Below are 20,171 nucleotides of genomic sequence, written 5' to 3' on the forward strand. Positions count from 1 at the left end.
GGCTTTTTTCTTTTTGCTTATGTGGTGCTGAGGAATCGAACCCAGGGCCTCAGGCATGCAAGGCAAGCGCTCTACCACTGAGCCACCTTCCCAGCCCCCTCACAGTCTTAAAGTTAGTAAAAGGGGAAAGTGTATAAAAACACATTAATGAGAAATGTGCCAGATCTTGAAAATATTAATTGGCAAGAGTTAATGACCATGAGGGGTCAGATGATTCTAAGCAGGTCATTTGACCTGGCATCTAAGAGAAAATAGACAAGGGATTGAAGGAATGGCTCAGTTGATAGAACACTAGCCATTGAGTGAAACTTCAGGTGTGGAGTTTGGGTCCCAGTTTCAGATATGAAAAAAGAGAGAAAGTAAACAGAATTATGTAGATCACAATAAAAAAGCAGAGCTCAAGCTTGTACTGTAAGCAGTTGGAACTGAAGTATGCGTACAAAGACGGCACTGTTCTATGAAATGAACAGGCAGTGTCAAGAAGGTAGCATTGAAATCAGTGGAAAACACAGACCTCCAGAGATCAATAAGTCTTTATAACATCAGAAGCAAGGGATTGCCTTTCCCCTAAGGATTCAAAGCTGCCCAAAGCGCCCTTCTGGTTTTCAGGAGTGTGAAAATATCTCCATAGTTTGGAATTACGCACCAACACGGATGGGAACTGCTCATGAAAGGAACCAAATGAACCAAGACAATTAGGTTAAACATTTGGGAGTGTGCCTACCCATTCTGAACACAAATTGCCAAGATATCAGATGTGATGAAATTAGATCATGTGCTCTTCATGTGTACACTAACATTTTTCAGGCATTTTAGCCAAGTAGATGAACCCTTTCCAGGGCTCTGTTCAAAGTTAAAGCAATCAATAGAGGTGACTTTGTCTCACAATGGCTTCCATAACTCTGCTGTGAGCTTCTTAAGAGTTTGTTGGAGTGTTTCAGTATTTGTTGAATACCTAATTTGTATACCCCCTTTTTTAAAAACTTGAAGTCTGGATTTAATTTATAGGCCTTGCAAAAATAGGTAGAGAACTTACTTTTCCATTTACTGAGGTAAACCACATAAAATGGCCAAATTTTTATCATATACTCTTTTTTATCTTTTCTTTACCTTTGTTTCTTTACTTGTGTGTGTTGGTGTGTGTGTTACACTCAAAAGATAGTTGAAAAGCAGCCTATTATAAACATTCTTCTAAACTTTTCTACAAAGGAAAGTCTGTGTTCTCGGTCTTGCATAAATCACTCGAATATGAACCAAAAGTAAAATTCTTACTTTAGGAGCCTTTAAAGGAAGATAACTTCAGCTGAGGGCATGGCTCAAGTGATACATCGCCTTCCTGCCAAGCACAAGTTCCTGAGTTCAGATTCCAGTACTGCTAAAAATGAGGTGGGGGATGGGAGAACACTGTTGAGGGGAAATAGGAAACAAGATTCAGTATTGTTTGGGATCCCATTATGTCACTGCTTTTCCGACAGCCACCAGCTTTCCAGTGAAATCGAGACAGTTGATTTAGATACACACTTCAGATGTAGATCATTTCATTGCTTGGACTTTGCTGTGTTTTGGAAAAAGCATATAAACTTTCTTTTTAAAATTTTTGTTTTATTTATTTTTTCAGTAGATGTACAAAGGAGTTGCCAGTTAACAAAGCAACTTATGGCTACAATGCATCTTATCCCAGGAGTATTGTTTTAAAAAAATGGCCACAAGGCTATAAAAATGATGAAAAATTTCTGCAATAGGCAAAATCTCCTTTTTTTTGCAGCCCTGTTGTTTCTGGGCAGAAGTCTTGGGTTTACTATAGGATGCCTCTGTGGCTAGAGCTATCCTCTGCAATGCCTCCCACCTTACCTATGCCTCTAAGTATATGCAGGGGTGGGTCATGAACTACAGCATGAGAAGAAACCAGGCCCAAATAAATTTGAAATCACACGGGCTTTTAAATCTTGTCATGGTGCCAATTCAAGCAGTGTGACAGGTGTGGAAGACATTTGGAGAGCCAAAGTCAATGGCCACAAGAAATTCAGAAGTCATGTAGATATTAAACAAAGTATCAAATGGAAAGAAAGAAATCACTGTTTTCATGGTTTCTTTGGGAGTTTGACAAATGCATTTAAAGGAATGCCTGTTCAGTTGTGGGCTTGAGTTTGGATGCTAAATAGTGTGTGTGTGTGTGTGTGTGTGTGTGTGTGTGTGTGTGTGTGTGTGTGTGTGTGTTGGTACTGAGGTTTGAACTATGGGAACTCTTTTTTTTAATTGTGAAAATACCATACAGAGGGGTTACGATTACATGGGCAAGGTAATGAGTACATTTCTTTGAACTCTGGGATCTCGTGTTCCTTGCTGGCACTCTACCACATGAGCCGCACCACTGATTCTGGCTTTTTGCTGGTTATTTGCCATCCTCAGATCTCAGCCTCCTGAGTAGCTAGGGTTACAGGCATGAGCCACTGATGCAAAAATAATATATTTGTGATCTTTGAGACCAATCAAGCATGGCTGTGTTTCTATGTGATATACAGGATTTTGGAGGGAAGGCATAAGAAATAAGATCAAGAAAGTGTGTGGGGAAGTGTGTGGGGAAATGGGGACAAAAATACTTATTGATAGTGCCTTTTCAAACAGTTCTGGAACAAATTCATACTTACATTAGTTCAGTACAAAAATTCCTTCTCTGTTTTACCCTCAAACTTTTTCTTTCTTGTAGTGTGGTAGTAGAGGTAGTGTGGTTGGTACTCCAAGCCTCACGCTTGCTAGACAGACATTGAGCCATGTTCCCTAGCCCTCTTTTTGCTTTAGTTATTTTTTAGGTATGGCCTCATTCACACTTTTTGCCTGGACCCAGCCTCAGACTGTGATCTTCCTACTTATGCCTCCTGTGCAGCTGAAATTACAGGCATGTGCCTCCTTGCCTAGCTTGTTGGTTGATATAGACTCATTTAATGTAATCCTTCCAATCTCTGTCTCTGGAGTAAGGGGAACCACATCTAGCTGGCCCCTACTTTGACCATGAGAAAAAAAGTGAATTCTTTAAAATCTATAATCTAATTTTTCAAAGGCTATGCTAGGCAGTGAGTATAATATATATGTACATTTAAGTGTTTATAGTTTCTTTATGTCTTTTCTCACAGTCTCAGACATGAGCATTATTTTGAAGGCTCAGATTGTGAGCAAATACTCTACCTGTGCAGGGGATTCAAATCCAAGATAGGTGACTAAAACTCTAAACAGCTTAAGGTTTAATTTAAACCATGGGGTTTTTTTTTTATCACCTACCACCTACACAAAGCTATGCAAGTTAAAATTCCTTCAACGTTGTCTACCTCCATTTTCCTATGTGTAAGGTGAGACCAGTAGTGTCTCTCCAACAGGAATTCAAAGAGCAAGAAAACAATGTGAGTAATTTTGAGGTGTTTCTTTTGGTGACTCACTTCTGTAAAATCATGTCTGAGTTCAGAGTATTAAGTGACAATACCTGGGTTTCCATTCACAGTCAACTAGAAGCTTGTGTTTAAGCTGGATATTTAGTGTTTACTTCCTTCCCTTCATAAACCCTAACCATCATTCCACTTACTTGATGATGTCACTGATCTATTTCAATGAACATAAGAAGTTCTACAGAAGTAGAGGACTGATCAATCTTGGGCAATGTCTTCTTAGAAGAATGTCTCACACCTGGTACATAGATGATCACTCTTAGCCCAACCCAACTGAGGAATGTTAAGACAATAAAGAAGCAAAATGGGGAAGGAAACCTATATACTGTATGGAAATCATTGGTTTCCTTGTTTATAACTCCTCTGGAAGATAAGAAATGCCGACTCCTACATTTTCTGTTGAGATTTATGCATGAGACTCAGTCAGAGGTTTTAGCCTAGTCATGACTTAACCATTCAGGGGTCAAATTGTAATTTTACTTTGGTGGACTTCATTTCCTTCATCAGCATACTCAACTTATCACTAATGCTTTAGGGTATGTGTTTGTGTATATATGAGTGAGTGAGTGTGTGTGTGTGTGTGCGCGTGCAAGAGGGCATGCACACATGCTTGCATGCGTGCGCCAGTACTGGTACTGGAGCTTGAAATCAGGGCCTGTCTCTCTTGGGTAGCTATTTTGCTGAAGGCTGGAAGTCTACCACATGAGCCATACTTCCACTTCCAGTATTTTTGGTGGTTAATTGAAGAGAAGAGTCTCAAGGACTTTTCTGCTCAGGCTGGCTTTGAACTTTGATTCTCTGATCGTTACCTCCCATGTAGGTTGGATTACAAGCATGACCACCAGTGCCCAGCTTAGAGTATTTTTGAGACAGCATGTACAAGGCCTTGAGTTTGATACCCAGCACTGAAGAGACCAAAAAAGGACTGGAGTATTTTTGAGAGCTCCAAAGATGAATGCAACTCAAGCATATGCAGACGGAGAATACAATAAAGTAAAAATACACAAAGGCATGGCAGCTTTCCATGCTCTACATTGGGGAACTATAAATTATAAAAATTAAAATTTCATTCCTGTACTTAAATCCAAGGCTATGAAGATAAAGCTGTACTTCTCCCAAAATAACATTGATCTTAAGAATACAGGGAAATTGGGTACCTCCCCCTGATATTTTTCATTTTTAGTGTTTCTCAAGCATTATTTTGACCAAGTACCCAATTTATAAACATTGACAGTGTCCATTTGTATAACCACACTTGATGTTAATAAAGACTTAACTATTTTCTAATATAACCCTATTGCTTAAAGTCAGACAAGTAGAACTGCATGAGACCCTGTTCCCATCCTTACACCAGCTCCTTTTGTTGTTGCATCTAGTCTCTTTCAGATGCAGTGCCCCCAAATACTTCCAGTCAAAAGGAAGCTATGTGCTGGCTGGAACTGCACTGAGGAATTGGCCAGGGTCCCATCTGAGGTTAAAGGCTCCCCCTGACCAAAAAATAACCCCTTCTTCCCCCATTCCTTATGTTACATAAAATGAATGGCCAGAGGCCAGTTCCTGCTTGCATTTTTCATTGGTAAAAGTTCAAAATTCAAGTCTATTATTTATTATCTGTTTCTATACTTGACAGGTCTTGGTAGAAAAGTCTCCCTCCAGATCCTCACTGTTTATGTGCTGAGCAAGACTTCCACCCTCATATATATATCTTCTTTGCTTGTTTTTCTTTCCCATGTGTTTAGTTGTGGGATTCAACTTGAATGTAAACTTACAAGCTCCTAGAATGTGCTCTTGGCAGAGTCCTTTCCTTAACACACGAAGCCAGTTACAGTCCGTAAACTGCTTTACTCTTGAAACTTAACTAAAATTACTAAGAAGGTTTTATGTCTATGGAGAGTCTAAGAAAGCTTGGGGTAGCCAATCATATCGTACAGCAGACATTTTTATTGTCCTGTATCTTTAGATTAAAAAATATATATAACCTTACTAAGGAACAATTCACAGACTATCCAATTTATTCATTTAGAGTGCATAGTTCAGAGAATGTGTTTTAGTATATTTAAAGACTATTGTCATTGTCACTAGCTCATTGCAAAACTTTTTTTTTGTTTGGATGCCAGCACTGGGGCTTGACCTTGGCCTGAGCATTATCCCATAGCTTTTTCACTCGAAGCTAGTGCTCTAGCACTTGATCCACACCTCCACTTGTAGCTTTTTGCTGGATCATTGGCGATAAGAGTCTCATAGACTTTCTTGCCTACGCTGGCTTCAAACTGTGATCCTCAGATATAATCCTCTTGAGTAGCTAGGATTACAGGCATGGACCACCAGTGCATGTATCTGTTGCTGGTTGACCCAGAGTTCAAGTGTGAACCTTCAAACTTTCCAGTATTTAATGTATTATTGAGCTATGCTTTGTGCTTTATTTGTGCGAGCCAAATTGTTCTGAGTTGTTCCAACTTCCTTTCATATAGTAAGAAATATTCTCAGCAAAAACACTCTAGGATCTTCTCAAGTATTTTTTTTAACTGATGAACATTTTCTATTTCCCTCTCCACCCTAACTCCTATGTAGTGAGCCTACAGCTAGTTATGTCATGACGGTTAGATGTAATTAGCAACAATGACACTTCCAGTACAAGTACAAGTCACCTTTCACAAGTGGAGACACATTAAGTGGGATTATTAATACATAAGGGCCCATCATGTTAAGCTATGGTCTTTTTTTTGCACCAAAGCAAAATTTGACAGTAAAGTAAAAACGATTGTTTTTAAACAATCGTTTAAAAAACTGGGCCATTGCCCACTTTTGTACTCCAGCAGTAAATCTAAGGAGTGGTTTCCTTCTGTTCTGTAGTTTTACACTGGGAAATGCTCCTTTTACTGACAATCACTTAACTATACTGTGTTGTACTGTCTGTCTGAAGATGCTTCCTGCTTTGTGAAAGATATGGTTGCTTTTCTTTCCAAATCTAGAGTTGGTAATGGAAGCATTGTAGTGTTTTAGCTAATTTCATTTATCTTTTTCTTGCAGGTTCTGAAAAGTGCCTTTTCTGAAAACTCTGCTGCTTGGATTCTACTCTAGAGCTATCTCTTTTCAAACCCCTCTTCCATACACCCTCCCCTGTTCCCCTACCAAACTGGTGTGCTTGTACTTGACTCTTAGCAACTTGTCCATTTATTTTTTTTCCTGTGATTCTCAGTTGTCTTAGTCATTTCCCCTCCCCCTGACTTCGAAGCAAGCTGTTGTTTTTTAAAAAATTTTAGATAACATCCTGCCCACCTTTATTCTTTCAAGCTACGAAATAAGGAGAAAGACTTTTTCTTTCCCTGATCGGAGACCATTCTCCAAATTGAAGGGCAGCCAGCAGCATATGTTTTTTTTTTTGTAAGAATAATTGAAAACATCAACTAGACAGCTCAGAATTCTTTTGAAAGTCTGCCAGTTATTTGAAACAAATTCAGCAAAGGAACAAAATACAACATTTGATATCTTAACCTTTACAGTTTGCCTTCTTAAGAGTTGGTCTCTAATTTGATTTTTAGTTCTTGTGATAAAAACCTTGATTTCATAAGTTACTTTTTTTGGTTTGACTTGTTCAGATTCGACTCAAATAAAAACCTAAGTGCTAACAAGTAGACTGCACCAAAGCAACCTGTTCTCGCTTTCACATTTAGCTCAAGTTCATTTTGATTCCTTTACCAATCCATAGTCATACTGTCCCAAAGAGGGTACACTGAATTGTAATTTTGCTTTCAATATGACGGCTGTCAATGTTGCCCTGATCCGTGATACCAAGTGGCTGACTTTAGAAGTCTGTAGAGAATTTCAGAGAGGAACTTGCTCTCGAGCTGAAACTGAGTGCAGGTTTGCCCATCCGTCAAGAGTTTGCCACGTGGAAAATGGCCGTGTGGTGGCTTGTTTTGATTCTCTAAAGGTGAGTGCCATCTAAATGCACATGATTATTTCAATGTGTTGATTTTTATGTTTTCTGAAATGTGATGTAATGAATACAGTTAATAACAGTATGAAATTGGGAAGCGTTTTTTAATTGTCAAGGTGATGTACAGAGGGGTTACAGTTACATAAGTAAGATAGTGAGTACATTTCTTGTCAAACTTGTTACTCCTTACCTCTATTACCCCCTCCCAAGTTGTACAGATCATTGCATAGGTTCCTCCTTTGTCCTTTGTCTCACCCTTTTTTTGTTCCCCTTCCCTTTCCTAGTTCAGATAAACATATATAGAATACCTACGATAGCAAAATCAAGCAGTGACAATAGGGTTTTTTAAAAAGGGGACATGTAGACTTCATATTTGTAGAACTAAGCTAATTAGAAGCCCCATCCACCAAAGCCTACTTAGGGAGATAGATATATTTAAAGGATAAAAATTCAAGATTTTGGGCTGGCATGTAGCTCAGTGGCAAGGTACTTGCCTAGCGAGTGCAGCATCCTGGATTTGATCCCCAGTACCAAAAAAGAAAAGACAAGAACAAAATACAACTAAAAAATCAAGAATTTTTGTAGGAGGAAAGGATTGCAGCCTTGCTATCCTTTCACTTTTTTTTTTGTATGGGATCTACACTTTTTTAATACAGTCATCAAAATCCTCTTATTACCCAGAGAAGAATGTTAGTGAATTACAATATATTTCTTATCCATATTGTGAAGACACATTTGATAAGGACCAGTCAGATTTGGGGGAGGTCTTTAACTTAATCCTGCTGCTACAAAACTCGGTTCCTTTAATTTTCTTCTTGAACTCCTGAGTGGTCACCTTCAGATTTGTGAGTATCTTTGTAAGGAAAGGCCTACTGCCAAGATCATCAAAGCTGAATATTCCATATTCAGTAGAGTATAAACAAAAAGATGAGGTCAGAGCAAGTGTTATGTAGAGTAGGATGCATGATTTTCAAACAAGAGAACATACTGATTTTCATGCTTTTATCCATAATTACCCTCAAATTAAGTATAAAGATGTACATATGCAAGCATAGAAGCAAAAACTGGATTCTTAGTTTAACTAATAAGATTTGCTATGATGCATTTGACATCTGTTTCAAAAGATGTCAACATCAATTAAGCTTAACAAGAACCTTTTCAATTCTTTTATATTGTTTTACCCTCATCATGACCAGTTTTACCTCATTATCATTTTTATTTATGGCTACTTGCCTACTGGAGATGTATCCCCTCATGTAGGAGTTTCTCAAATGGTATACAACAGGTTGCGTATTCCTTATCTTGGGACCAGAAGTATTTCAGATGCCAGAGTTATTCTGATTTTGGAATATTTTTATGCACATGAACTATGTTGTGCCCATGACCTGGGTCTGAATCCAAAATTTTTATGTCCTACACAATGTAAACACTGAGGATAGTTTTATACAATATTTTTAGTGCAATATTTTTGACAGCAGCTATTACATGAGGTCAGTCATAAAGAATTGTCTACATGTGATGTCATGATGGTATTACGAAAGTTGTGCATTTTGGAGCATTTAGGGTTTTCGGATTAGGGATGCTCAGGATATACTTGAGACATTACTTTTATTGCCTTATGGTTACTTGTTTTTATTGTAGACCATTCCAATTCAATAATGGAAATATGTTGTGGTAAAGATTAAGATAATTACTAACACAGAAACATCTCTGAATTGCTTTTTTTTTTTTGTCAGTCGTGGGGTTTGAACTCTGGGCCTGGGCACTGTCCCTCAGCTCTTCAGCTCAAAGCTAGTGCTCTACCACTTGAGACACAGTGCCACTTCCAGCGTTTTCTGCTTATGTGGTGCTGAGGAATCAAACCCAGGGCCTCAGGCATGCGAGGCAAGAGCTCTACCACTGAGCCACCTTCCCAGCCCGTTCTTTGCAGCAGATATTCTGTCTAAAAGGCTTATTTTGTTTTCTTCATTTTTGAATCATTGGGAGTTCATCTGTATTTATTTTCTGTATTATTACTTCAATCTACTGCACTAAGCAGAGAGTTAAAGTAGAAAAAACACTGAGCTACTTAAAGGGAAAAAAGGTGACTTCTTTTATTCTGTCCATACACAGGGTCAGGCCATATACTGAGCTTTTTGCATGTGTTGCTTCAAGCGGTCTTGGATATAATTCCAGCACTACTGTGTCTGATCTTTGTCTCTTTAATCTCACGTATTTTAAGTCATGTTATTTCTAACCAATAGAAATGCCTTTCTTCTCTGCCTAACTTCCTGGATTATTATGGAAAATCCAGAAATAAACTGTATCAATACAAAAGTGAATTAAATGAGAAGTTATCTTCATGAAGTAGAGATTCTGCAAAAAAAGGAGTTCTATTTAGTTAGGGCTTATGATTTAAACCTACAACCTAATGTCTCAAATGAACATGCCAAATATAATTACTTTGTGTGTGTGTGTGTGTGTGTGTGTGTGTGTGTGTGTGTGTGTATGTGTGTGTTGGTAATTCTTCAAGCCATTTCGATGTGAAACAGTTTACTCTCCAATATAGAATTCCTTAACATTGAAGATTCTGTCTTTCCAGGCATCAGAGAAAAATGGGAAACAATTCATGAACTTCCTAATCATTGATATCTTTTAGGTCAGTGTTGTCATTTAAAAAGAAAAGAGTAGCCGGATGCTGGTGGCTCATGGCTGTAATCTTAGCTACTCAGGAGGTTGAGATCTGAGGATCACAGTTTGAAGCCATCCTAGGCAAAAATGTCTAGTAGACTCTTATTTCCAGTTAACCACCAAAAAGCAAGAAGTGGAGCTATAGTTCAATTGGTGGAGTGCCATTCTTGAGCAAAAAATGCTAACGACAGTGTCTAGGCCTTGAGTTCAAGCCCCAGGAGAGGCACACACACAAAAATTCAAATACTTTGAAGAAAATAAAAGGGAAGACAATTGTTTACAAAATGTATGCTGTACTTGAAATCTTGGAAAATGTTTAATTCAGACACTAAATAGATAATGGCTAATGGATATAAATAAGCCACTTAAATTATTTAAATAAGCAGTCTACTACTCATTGTATGTAGTGTATTTAAAAATAATTTTTGTATTGTGTTAATACATTGATGATGAGTCACACAGGATAAAAATGATTTGCATAATCTTTATGCTCTCTGGTTTTACCTGAAAACCTTAATATTCAAATATATAAAGACTATCAAACAGTTATTTAACTTGCCATTTAGATAACACACTCCTTAGAGTTCCATGTCTGCATAAAGCCTTTATAGCTCTCCTTCATATCATTTGTTATCCATAATGCACATGAAAGGTATACTAGATTGAGGGTACTTGACCTATTTAGATTGTACTAATGTCATATCTGCAATACACAAAGGAATGTACCTCAGTGGGTACTATAGCTTAAGCTGCTACTCTTGAGTTTGTATAATTGAAGCACCATTGAAATTTATCCATGTACTATTTTTTGCTTCCATGAGTGGTTAAATAACTGAGGCAATCATTTGATGAGTTTTAGGCTGCAGCTTTTGTTTTCTCTTGTTTTGTTTTTGTAAGGATTTATTAGCACTAGCTACTCTACCAGAGGATGGATCTTTGCCTTCATAATAGATAAGTACAATGTCTCTCACTCATCTCATAGTGAGGGAATGTCACAAAAATAGGAAGGGTGATCCGGATGGTTGATTGTGCATTGAGCTGAGCTGCTGTGCCTTATCAATGTTGAGTATTTAGTTATGAAGGTTGCACTCGTTTCAGATAGAAAATATAAGCCATGAGCCAGATCTACATTCATTTCCAGCTACACAGAAGAGTCTCATGTCATTTTGGTATGCAGCTGCTTTTGACTTGATTGCCTTGTCTGTTTAGCATAATTTATTTAAAATTAAAAAAAGTTTCTTTCAAAGTATAATTTAATCCATTCTGCACTGATTTCTTGATATTTACAGTTTGCCATTGATCTAGATTGGCAATTTTAGTGTATAGGTCTTAGCTTAAACAAAGGAATGTTGCTTTTAAAATAAAATCAATTTTTATGATTGTTTTCATAGTCAACTTCCTCATCTTCAGCAATATTATGAAGTCTTGAACCTTCCATTCCATATTTAAGATAGTGTGTGATATCAGCCAGCTGTTATCCAGGAAGAATATAAATGCTGTCATTACTTTATAATGACAGATCAAAACTCATCGTGTCTCCCCACTGAACTCACCACTTTGGGTGGTTTTGTAACAATTATTTCCTAGTTAAGTCAATGGCAGCTAGCATAATCAGAGAATAATCATATCAATTCATATACATTCCTAAAAAGATAAGAGACATGCACATAAAAAGCAATCCACATTTTTGTGGCTATCATCATTGTTGTTGTTGGTGGTGGTGTTTGTTTTTGCTTTGGAGTTTTCTTTCTTATGGGGATGTGCATAAAGGGAGGAAGAGTAAACAAATGTAGTCATGCTATTCAGTAGAGTGTGAAAATGACCTATGAGCAAGGACGAGAGGGGGAAAGTGAAGGAAGGGATAACATTGTCCAAAAAAGAAATGTACTCATTACCTGACTTATGAAATAGTAACCTCGCTACACAACACCTTAATAATAATAGAATTATTTTTTAAAAGCAGTCCACAGGGGCTGAGAAGGTGGCTCAGTGGTTTAACGCTTGCCCTGCATGCATGAAGTCCTGGTTGGATTCCTTAGCACCACATAAGCAGAAAAAGCCAGAAGTGGTGCTACAACTCCAAGTGGTAGAGTGCTAGCCTTGAGCTGAATAGCTGAGGGACAGTGCCCAGACCCGCAGTTCAGGCTCCATGACCGACAAAAAAAAAAAAAAAAAAAGCAATCCAGACTATGCCTTCAAGCATTATCTTTGATCAAGATATGAGAAAGCATTGAAGGGATATAAATCTATCCTTTTAGGTAATAATTGGCCCCAGTTGCATTATTTTCTGTGTTTGCACTACTAGTCACAACAGTTTTCACTAATGTAAAATTTTACTTGTTTTGACTGGGGATGCATCCTAGGAATAAAGCATTTGCCTAGTATGTGTAAGGCTCTGGGTTTGATTCCTAGCATTGCCCAATAAACAATTGACTATTTTTGACTGAATATTGACTCATCCCTTGAATATTGACTCATCTCTGTTTGCTAAGGTAAAGTTTAATAGAAGCTAGACTCCTAGCAACATAATCCCCAGGGTCACCAAATTACACAGACTTAGAACCATTTATAAGCTCTATCAGAGAGATTCGTGCAGGTAGCTGCACGACAAAGACACAGAAGCAACCTCTGTCATCCTTAGAGTCCAGGAAAATAACATCTTACTTAAAGATTTTTATTGTGTGTGATGCTGGAAATGACCTTTACTGATTTAAAAAATGTCAGCACTCTTTGGGGGCATTTCAAAATCTCTTTGGAAAGAAAATAGGATTTCTACTAATACTCAAATAAATATATATTAATAATTCAGCTTTACCTATTTAATCTTTTTCTTTTTTTTTGAACTGGTTATACTTCTTGCAAAGCTACAAAATTTAGAGTAGACAATTCCTGTATACTCTTTGCCTAGATTTCTCTGATGTTAACAACTTATCTATCATAAATAGCACTGTTATCAAAGTTAGGAAATTAACGCTATACAACAATCTGAACTAGGAACTGTATTTGACTTTGTCCAGCCTTTTCTCTGAATGTCCCTTTTCTGTTCCACAATGCAGAATCTCCCATTACAGCTTCCCATCATGGCACCTTAGTTCCCTCCAGTCTTTGACTATTGCTTAGCTTTTCCTTGCCTTTTATGATCATGATACAAAGGAAGGGACATTCCACAGAAGAACTGGCCAGTCCTTAACTAAAATGTTGTGGTCACAGACATTAGAGAGAAAAATGGGTAAAATTCAAAATAAGTTCCCAGTTTAAGAGTCCTTCTTGTATGTGTGTTAATTTCCTGACTTTTGTCATTGTGCCATACTTATGAAGATTTATAATAGTAAAGGAATGTGGGTATACAGGGATTCAATGTATTATTTATACAAACTTAAAAAAGTTTAAGCTGGTGCCAGTGACTCACTCCTGTAATCCTAGCTACTCAAGAGGCTGAAATCTGAGGATCACAGTTCAAAGCCAGCCAGGAAGGAGAGTCGGTGAGACTCTTATCTCCAATTAACCACCAGAAAACTGGAAGTGGCCCTGTGGCTCAAGTGGTAGAGCACTTGCCTTAAGCTGAATTGCTCAGGAACAGCGCCCAGAGGTCCAGAGCTCAAGCCCCATGACAGACAAAAAAAAACCCATTAAGTCCAGAATTATTTCAAATGAGTTTTTGAGTGGAGGGGAAGGCAGTGAAATTCAGGGTCTTGGACATGCTGCACCCAAAAACTTCCTCTGAGCTACATTCCCCATCAAAATAAAATGTTTCTTTGAAATTACCATTTTTCATCTTATATATCCTGTCTTTTAAGGCTCAAAAATATTATTTTTCTTTTCTATTTTCTTTAAAAAAAAGTTCAGGTACAGTGTTAAGAAAAATTTAGGCTAAGGATTTAGATTAAATCATAGAACAATCACCTAATATGTGTGGAATCCTAGGTCCCATCCCTCCAAAACATAAATAAAGCCTTGATAGCCTGGATTTTCATGTAATGACAGATTCTGGAATGGTCTCCAGCAGCTCAGTGGGTCAGATAATTCTTTTTAAAAAGTGCCTTTAACAGCACCACAAAATGAGCCAATCAGAAATTGTGGCTGTTGAAGGAAGACCATTCCATCCAAAACTTTTTTGTTCCATTTATAGATGCAGAAACTGAAGAGCTAGTGGGGGAAGGCCCCTTACCCAAGGTCATATATGCAGTTATCAAAGGACCTTGGAGACTCCACTGTGCTCATCATTTGAGTCTGTTTTGGAGAAGGAAATTGAGAAAACATCAAAAGTAGCTATTATTTCACTAAACCAAAGTACCAAACTACTTTTGCTGATATGGTCATGTTGTTTCACATGACGTTAGGAAGTATTACCTGTGGAGTTGTATGGTACTCCTTTACTTTTTGTACTAAAAAGAGGGGGATTTGGAGGAGAAGCCAACGTTTCCTTTCTCTTTTTCTTTCTTCCTCTCTTTTATTTTCTTTCTTCTTCTTCTTTTTTTTTTTTTTGGTTTCTTGTAGGGCTTGAACTCAAGGCCTAGGTGCCATCCCTGAGCTCAAGGCTAGTGTACTACTACTTTGAGTCACAGCTTCACTTCCAGTTTTCTGGTAGTTAATTGGTTGATCAGAGTCTCACAGACTTTCCTGCCTGGGCTGGCTTTGAACCATGATCCTCAGATCTCAGTCCCCTGAGTAGTTAGGATTACAGGCACAAGACATCAGCAACAACATTTCCTTTCCTAATCACTTCCTTTTCTATTTCTAATCTCTTCCTTTTCTATGATCATCTATTTATAATAATATTTTTTCTTATTACTTTTTATTTTTATTGATATTATAAAGGCGATGTACAGAGAAGTTACATGAGTCAGATGATAAGTACATTTCTTTTTGGACAATGTCTTTTAAGTTAGGGTTCATGGGCAATTAATTGATAAATATTTGCACAATTTATCCTGAAAAGGAAGTAAAAGAAGAGATGGTTTGTGGTTAATCACTAAATGGCAGAACCTGGAGTTATCTCTGCTCCCTTGTCCATCCTTCTTCTCAAACACTGTGTTATTGAGTTAGATGTCCAAAATTGGGAGTTATTATAACATAATTCTCTCTGATGTTTTACTCTGTTGTGTGCTCATTAGTTCAATGCCCTGGCCAGCTAGGGAGGTATCTGTCACAGATAAGCTGAAAATATTATAGCAGCAGGTCAGCCTCATAACAAGTCAAATATTTAAGAAAATAACATGGCCTCTAACTCCACTTTTTACAAATGTTCTTTTATGGGATTGTAGCTCAAGGTCATTTTTCCTCCTTGCAGCCAAGTTGCAATTGGGCATCTGGTGAGGAAATACTCAGGCTAAGGTTAGGAATGTATTCCCTAATCAGAATTTGATAATACCACCCCCCTTAAGGAGGAGAGATTCGAACATCTGAAGCCTAAATCTCTAAGTTTTATGTCGGTTCTTTTGTATTGAAGAGACTCTTGCATGTTAGAGAAATACATACATAATTCTGTCCTTATTAGAATAACTATGGGAAGTTGTTTCAAATATTACTCTTGTCTGTATAAGACTTTTGTAAAATGTAAATACAAGGTACTTCTGCACATCTGCAAACAGCAATTCATTTTTCTAAGAATACAACTTCATTTCTTATTGTTCATTTTGCTCTAACAGAGTAGCTTTTTTCTCTGATCATCCTTGAGTCCATCCTGTTTTTATCTTCTACCTCAGTATGTCATTTGACCTTTGACCTAAGAAGTTATATATTTCAGAGGAATCTTAGCCATCTGGTGTTTTCTCATGTGTAAATAATCTTGTCATTTTAATCTATACTTCTTTCATAGAAGATGTCTTCTGTTTCTTAAAAACTGGTGTTTTGTTTTCTCTATTTAGTCCAGATTTATCATCCAACTTTTATTTTGACACCTTTCATTCTTGCCCTCAGGGTCACGTTTTATTGCTAGAAGTAATTAAGCTTACAACTCATGCTTTCTTGGTGATGGTTTCTGACAAGACAGTAAATTATTTCATTTGTTTGTTCATCTTTTATTTTCTAAATGGTCACTCATATTGTGGATTACAGGCATGTGCCACCACACATAGCTTTAGAGTCCCCTTTTTTCCCCTCTACAATGTTGTACTTTCAATCCATCTTTTATGTGCTTCATAATACAATGCACAGATAACATTGTAGCTGTACCAGCGATCTCTTACACACATTGTTTTAAGACTATATTCAATTTTCTTAAAACTTGGTGTTACTGTGTGTGAGAGATAGTAACACTGAACTAAATAATTTGAGGAATTTAATATCTCCATGTTCTTGTTTTAAAGATTGACCAAATACCTATCTCAGAATTGTTCTGCTGTTAATAAGGTACATGCTTAATCACAGGCTTAAGTAAACTCACATTTTCTTTAGCTTTCATAAAAATGTAAGATCTACAGTTTCTGCAAATTCCGGATTATTTCATTTTTACTGAGTAAGAAAGCATGCTATATGGAAACAAACTCAATTTTAAGTGGAACTGAAAACATCTGAAACCATGCCCATCTTCATTCTTCCAACATCGCACTGGTGGAGGAATGCTTTCATTTTGTAATATTGTCTTACCAAAGTAGCCTGAGAAGCATCCTTGATAATTACCTCTTTCTTGGGTACATTTCAAATGTAACGGCTAAAATATTTGCTGTGAAAAATGGTATTGGGGAGTGTCATAAAGACATGAAATGTGGCCTTGTAATAACAGATGTAACAAAGGCTCCTTGTGTGGCCTTTAAGTGATGGAAATCCTACAGCCTGTGTTTCTCCACAACACTTCATTTGTAGACTGTTAGTTGTGGTTTGCTACACAGATTTTTAAAAATAAATATTAGGGATTATTTAATGCTAATGTTAAATCCACTATGCATTCCATATAACATTCAGTTTCCCAAAGAAACAATTTATTCAACATGCATTTCTTGAAACCTATTGCCACTTAAACACAAGGCTCCATAGAATATAAAGTTGCACACGCTGTACATAGAAGATAAAGTTGTGTAAGTCTGACTTCTTAGTATGAGCTTGCTTCTGTTTAGTGCCAGAAGCCAAGTATATAAACTTGGAATGAATAAAGACCAAGGGAAAGGGCAGTGACTGGGGTTACATCTAACTGTGGGATTTAAAGATGGAGCCATGGGAAAAGCACTATTTGAAGAAGGAAAGAAGTAGACATTCCAGAGCTGGGAAGGTGGCTTAGTGATAGAGTGTTTACCTAGCATGCATGAAGCCCTGGGTTCGGTTCCTCAGTACCACATAAACAGAAGAAGCCAGAAGTGGTGCTATGGCTCAAGTAGTAGCACACTAGCCTTGAGCAAAAACAGTTCAGGACAGTGCCCAGGTCCTGAGTTCAAGCCCCAGGATTGACAAAAAAAAAAAGTAGACATTTCAGGCTGAGGGCATAAGCTAAGCAAAGACAGAGAGATAGCTGAGTGTTAAGTCCTCTAGAGCACTGCATGGAGCTTGAGTTGCAGGATAGTGGACTGTAAGCCAGTATAGAGTTTGGACTTGTATTCTGTAGTTCTGAGAAATCCAAACATTTTGAAGCACAGATGATGAGGTAGTTGATATTATACCGGATTCCCCAGTTTCTGTGTTCAACTTAACATTAGGTTGCTTTCACTAAGTTGCAGTTACTAAAATTTTTTGAATTGAAGTTTCAATTTCGAACATTTCAGAACAACAAAAGAACAAAACATCAACAACAATAATGCTGATCGCAGCCAGGCACCAGTTGTTTATGCCTGTAATCCGAGCTAGTCAGAAGGCTAAGATCTGAAAATTGTGGTTCAGAGTCAGCCCCAGCAGGAAAGTCCATGAGACTCCATCTGCTCTATGTTTCTACCATTTAAATATGGGTAAAACCTATAAATGTATCTGTGTGCCAACTTTCCTCATTCAACCACAATTTAACCTAGATTTGATTGCTGGATTTTGCAAATGTAATTCCATCCCTGATAATCCTAGAAGTGTTCTTTGTCCAAATGTTATTGGATGTCCTCTAAATGTTGCATTTTGTGTGCTTTTACCTTAGGTAGAAATTTTCAAATGTTTGCTGAGTGGCTTTATTAAATATAATTTTAAAAAATAGTGTGGTAATCTAAGTAATATTCAAGATTTTTTTTGGCCTTAAAATGTTGGAGATTGAATTTGACAGAAGATGGGTAGCCAGTGAATCGAGGTATTCTTAGAAACATGATTAGTTCTAATAAGGCCATTCTGAGTCAAGTACAAGGTCGTATTCTGCAGAATAGGGCTTTATAAAATAAAAACATATTTAAAGTCCATTCAACAACATGCCCTAAATGTACAGTGATATTTGGTAATCCTAGAGTCTGAACACAGAAACCCCAAGAAATACTCGAACAGAGAAACCGGTCCACTGACACTTAAAAAATGCTCTCAAACCCTGCAATTTAGTCCTAACAATTTCCTTTTACAAGAAATAGAAAAAAATTAACTGATCTTAATTTTAAGGAATTTTAAGGAAGAGTTCCTAGGATTTTGTGCTAGGTCTTCTGTTTGTAAAGTCAGCTCAGCAATTAACCTTAGTCTTAAATTTGAAGTTCTTAATAGAATTATTCTCATCATTCCTCCTTCTCATGTGTCAGTCTTGCTCTTTAGGCTCACTGTAATGATCTTATTGGAATGTTATTTTTGTTATAAGTCATTCCCAAGCCTTTTGGAAAAATATATTTGTATAATTAGTAGCAAAGCCTGTTAGTCAAGAAAGGGACTAATTCTATTTCTTGATTTCTTATTCTAGTAAGCTATCTGAAAGGTTTCCACCTAGACATCTAAAGATGTCCAACTATTCCGCTATTAAAAACTGGGGATCTCAGTTTAAAAGTAGGCTTATCATTAGACAATGTATACATGAATCACGATATCACATATAATTGTAACCCATTAATTTTGTATGATTATGTATCAGTCTAAAATAAAAATAAAGAAATCAACTAAGTAAGTGCAGAAGAGACAAATCTTAATGTAGATAGAAAAGAATAGGAGCTCCTTGGTGCTCCTTAAATGGACGTTTATGTTCTCCACTCTGAAAAAGAGGAGAGTGGTAGAAGGAAGAAAGGTCTGGGTTCAATCCTTAGCATAGTGGAGAGAATAAAAATAAGCAAATCAATGCTGTATCAAATATAGTTTTGCTTGTTGTCTTGCTGCGGAGTGCAAATGGTGAACTTTGTATTCAGAACTTGCTTGGAGGGTTAGTAACCTATTGATATTTAGGTTCTGACTGTCCATGTGGACAGTATTGAATTGTTTGTTCATTTGATGTGAAATAAATTTTCTCCCTTGTAGCTCATATTTTTCCAGATACCTGTTTGGGAGCAGATGTGAAGGGATAATACTTATAAATGATTGGGGTTTCTTCAGTGAGTAAAGAGCATTTATTTGATGGGAGATCTTCTGGGAATTGGGTTCACTTAAATCTGGGTCCATAGCAAACATGTAGAAAAGCGCGGGAAAGGCAGACAGAGGAAATGAAAGCAGCATGTAAACAGAGCTCTCCTACCTTTAGTTGCAGTTACAACTAATAACCTTATGTCTATAAGCAGAAAATGAATGTTTCCTAGGAGTAGTTGCAAAGATTGTGAGAATCCCAATCTTTTTTATTTTTATTTTGTAGCCAGCCATCTGGATTGGCCTTCTTTTACATGAATATGAACACCCTTATTGATATCAGAGACATGGAATAAAGACATCCGAGTCTCTTTACAATGGCCCTTTAGAAACTGAACTATTAGTAACGTAAGAAGATGCTCAGGAAATAGCTGAATAGATGAGACATTTCTAGTGCAGAGATTCATATAGAAGTTCACAAAAATGTGGTAAAAGACCAGCTCCATGTGGCTACCTGTTATAAATATACATTCTCAGATTTCAGCTCACACTTGCTAAAGCAATGGCCTTTTCTTTTTCAACAACGCCACCTGAGGATTCTGATGAACTTTAACCTTTACAAATTATATGCATAGACAAAGCCATAACAGTTCTGGAGGGTGTTGATGGAAGTTGATGTTTCAAAGGTACAAAATTCTTAGTACTTTCTTGTTCACCCAGTACCCCTTTCTTCTTTACACCTGTTCAAAATGGCC

General features: G+C 37.2%; 1 protein-coding gene across 3 annotated transcripts in view; it reads left to right on the forward strand.

The window, feature by feature from the left end:
* Window positions 1-6,640: 6,640 nt before the first annotated feature.
* Window positions 6,641-20,171, forward strand: part of Mbnl3 (muscleblind-like splicing regulator 3) — a 67,528-nt gene continuing 53,997 nt past the window's right edge. For all 3 annotated transcript variants that reach the window (XM_013018142.1, XM_013018143.1, XM_013018144.1), the window contains exon 1: window positions 6,641-7,371. In XM_013018142.1, the coding sequence (XP_012873596.1) occupies window positions 7,195-7,371 (177 nt within the window). In that variant the 5' untranslated portion in view covers window positions 6,641-7,194. The remainder of the gene's footprint in view (window positions 7,372-20,171) is intronic.

The sequence above is a fragment of the Dipodomys ordii genome, unplaced genomic scaffold (assembly GCF_000151885.1).
Source record: "Dipodomys ordii isolate 6190 unplaced genomic scaffold, Dord_2.0 Scaffold38, whole genome shotgun sequence".
NCBI lineage: Eukaryota > Metazoa > Chordata > Mammalia > Rodentia > Heteromyidae > Dipodomys > Dipodomys ordii.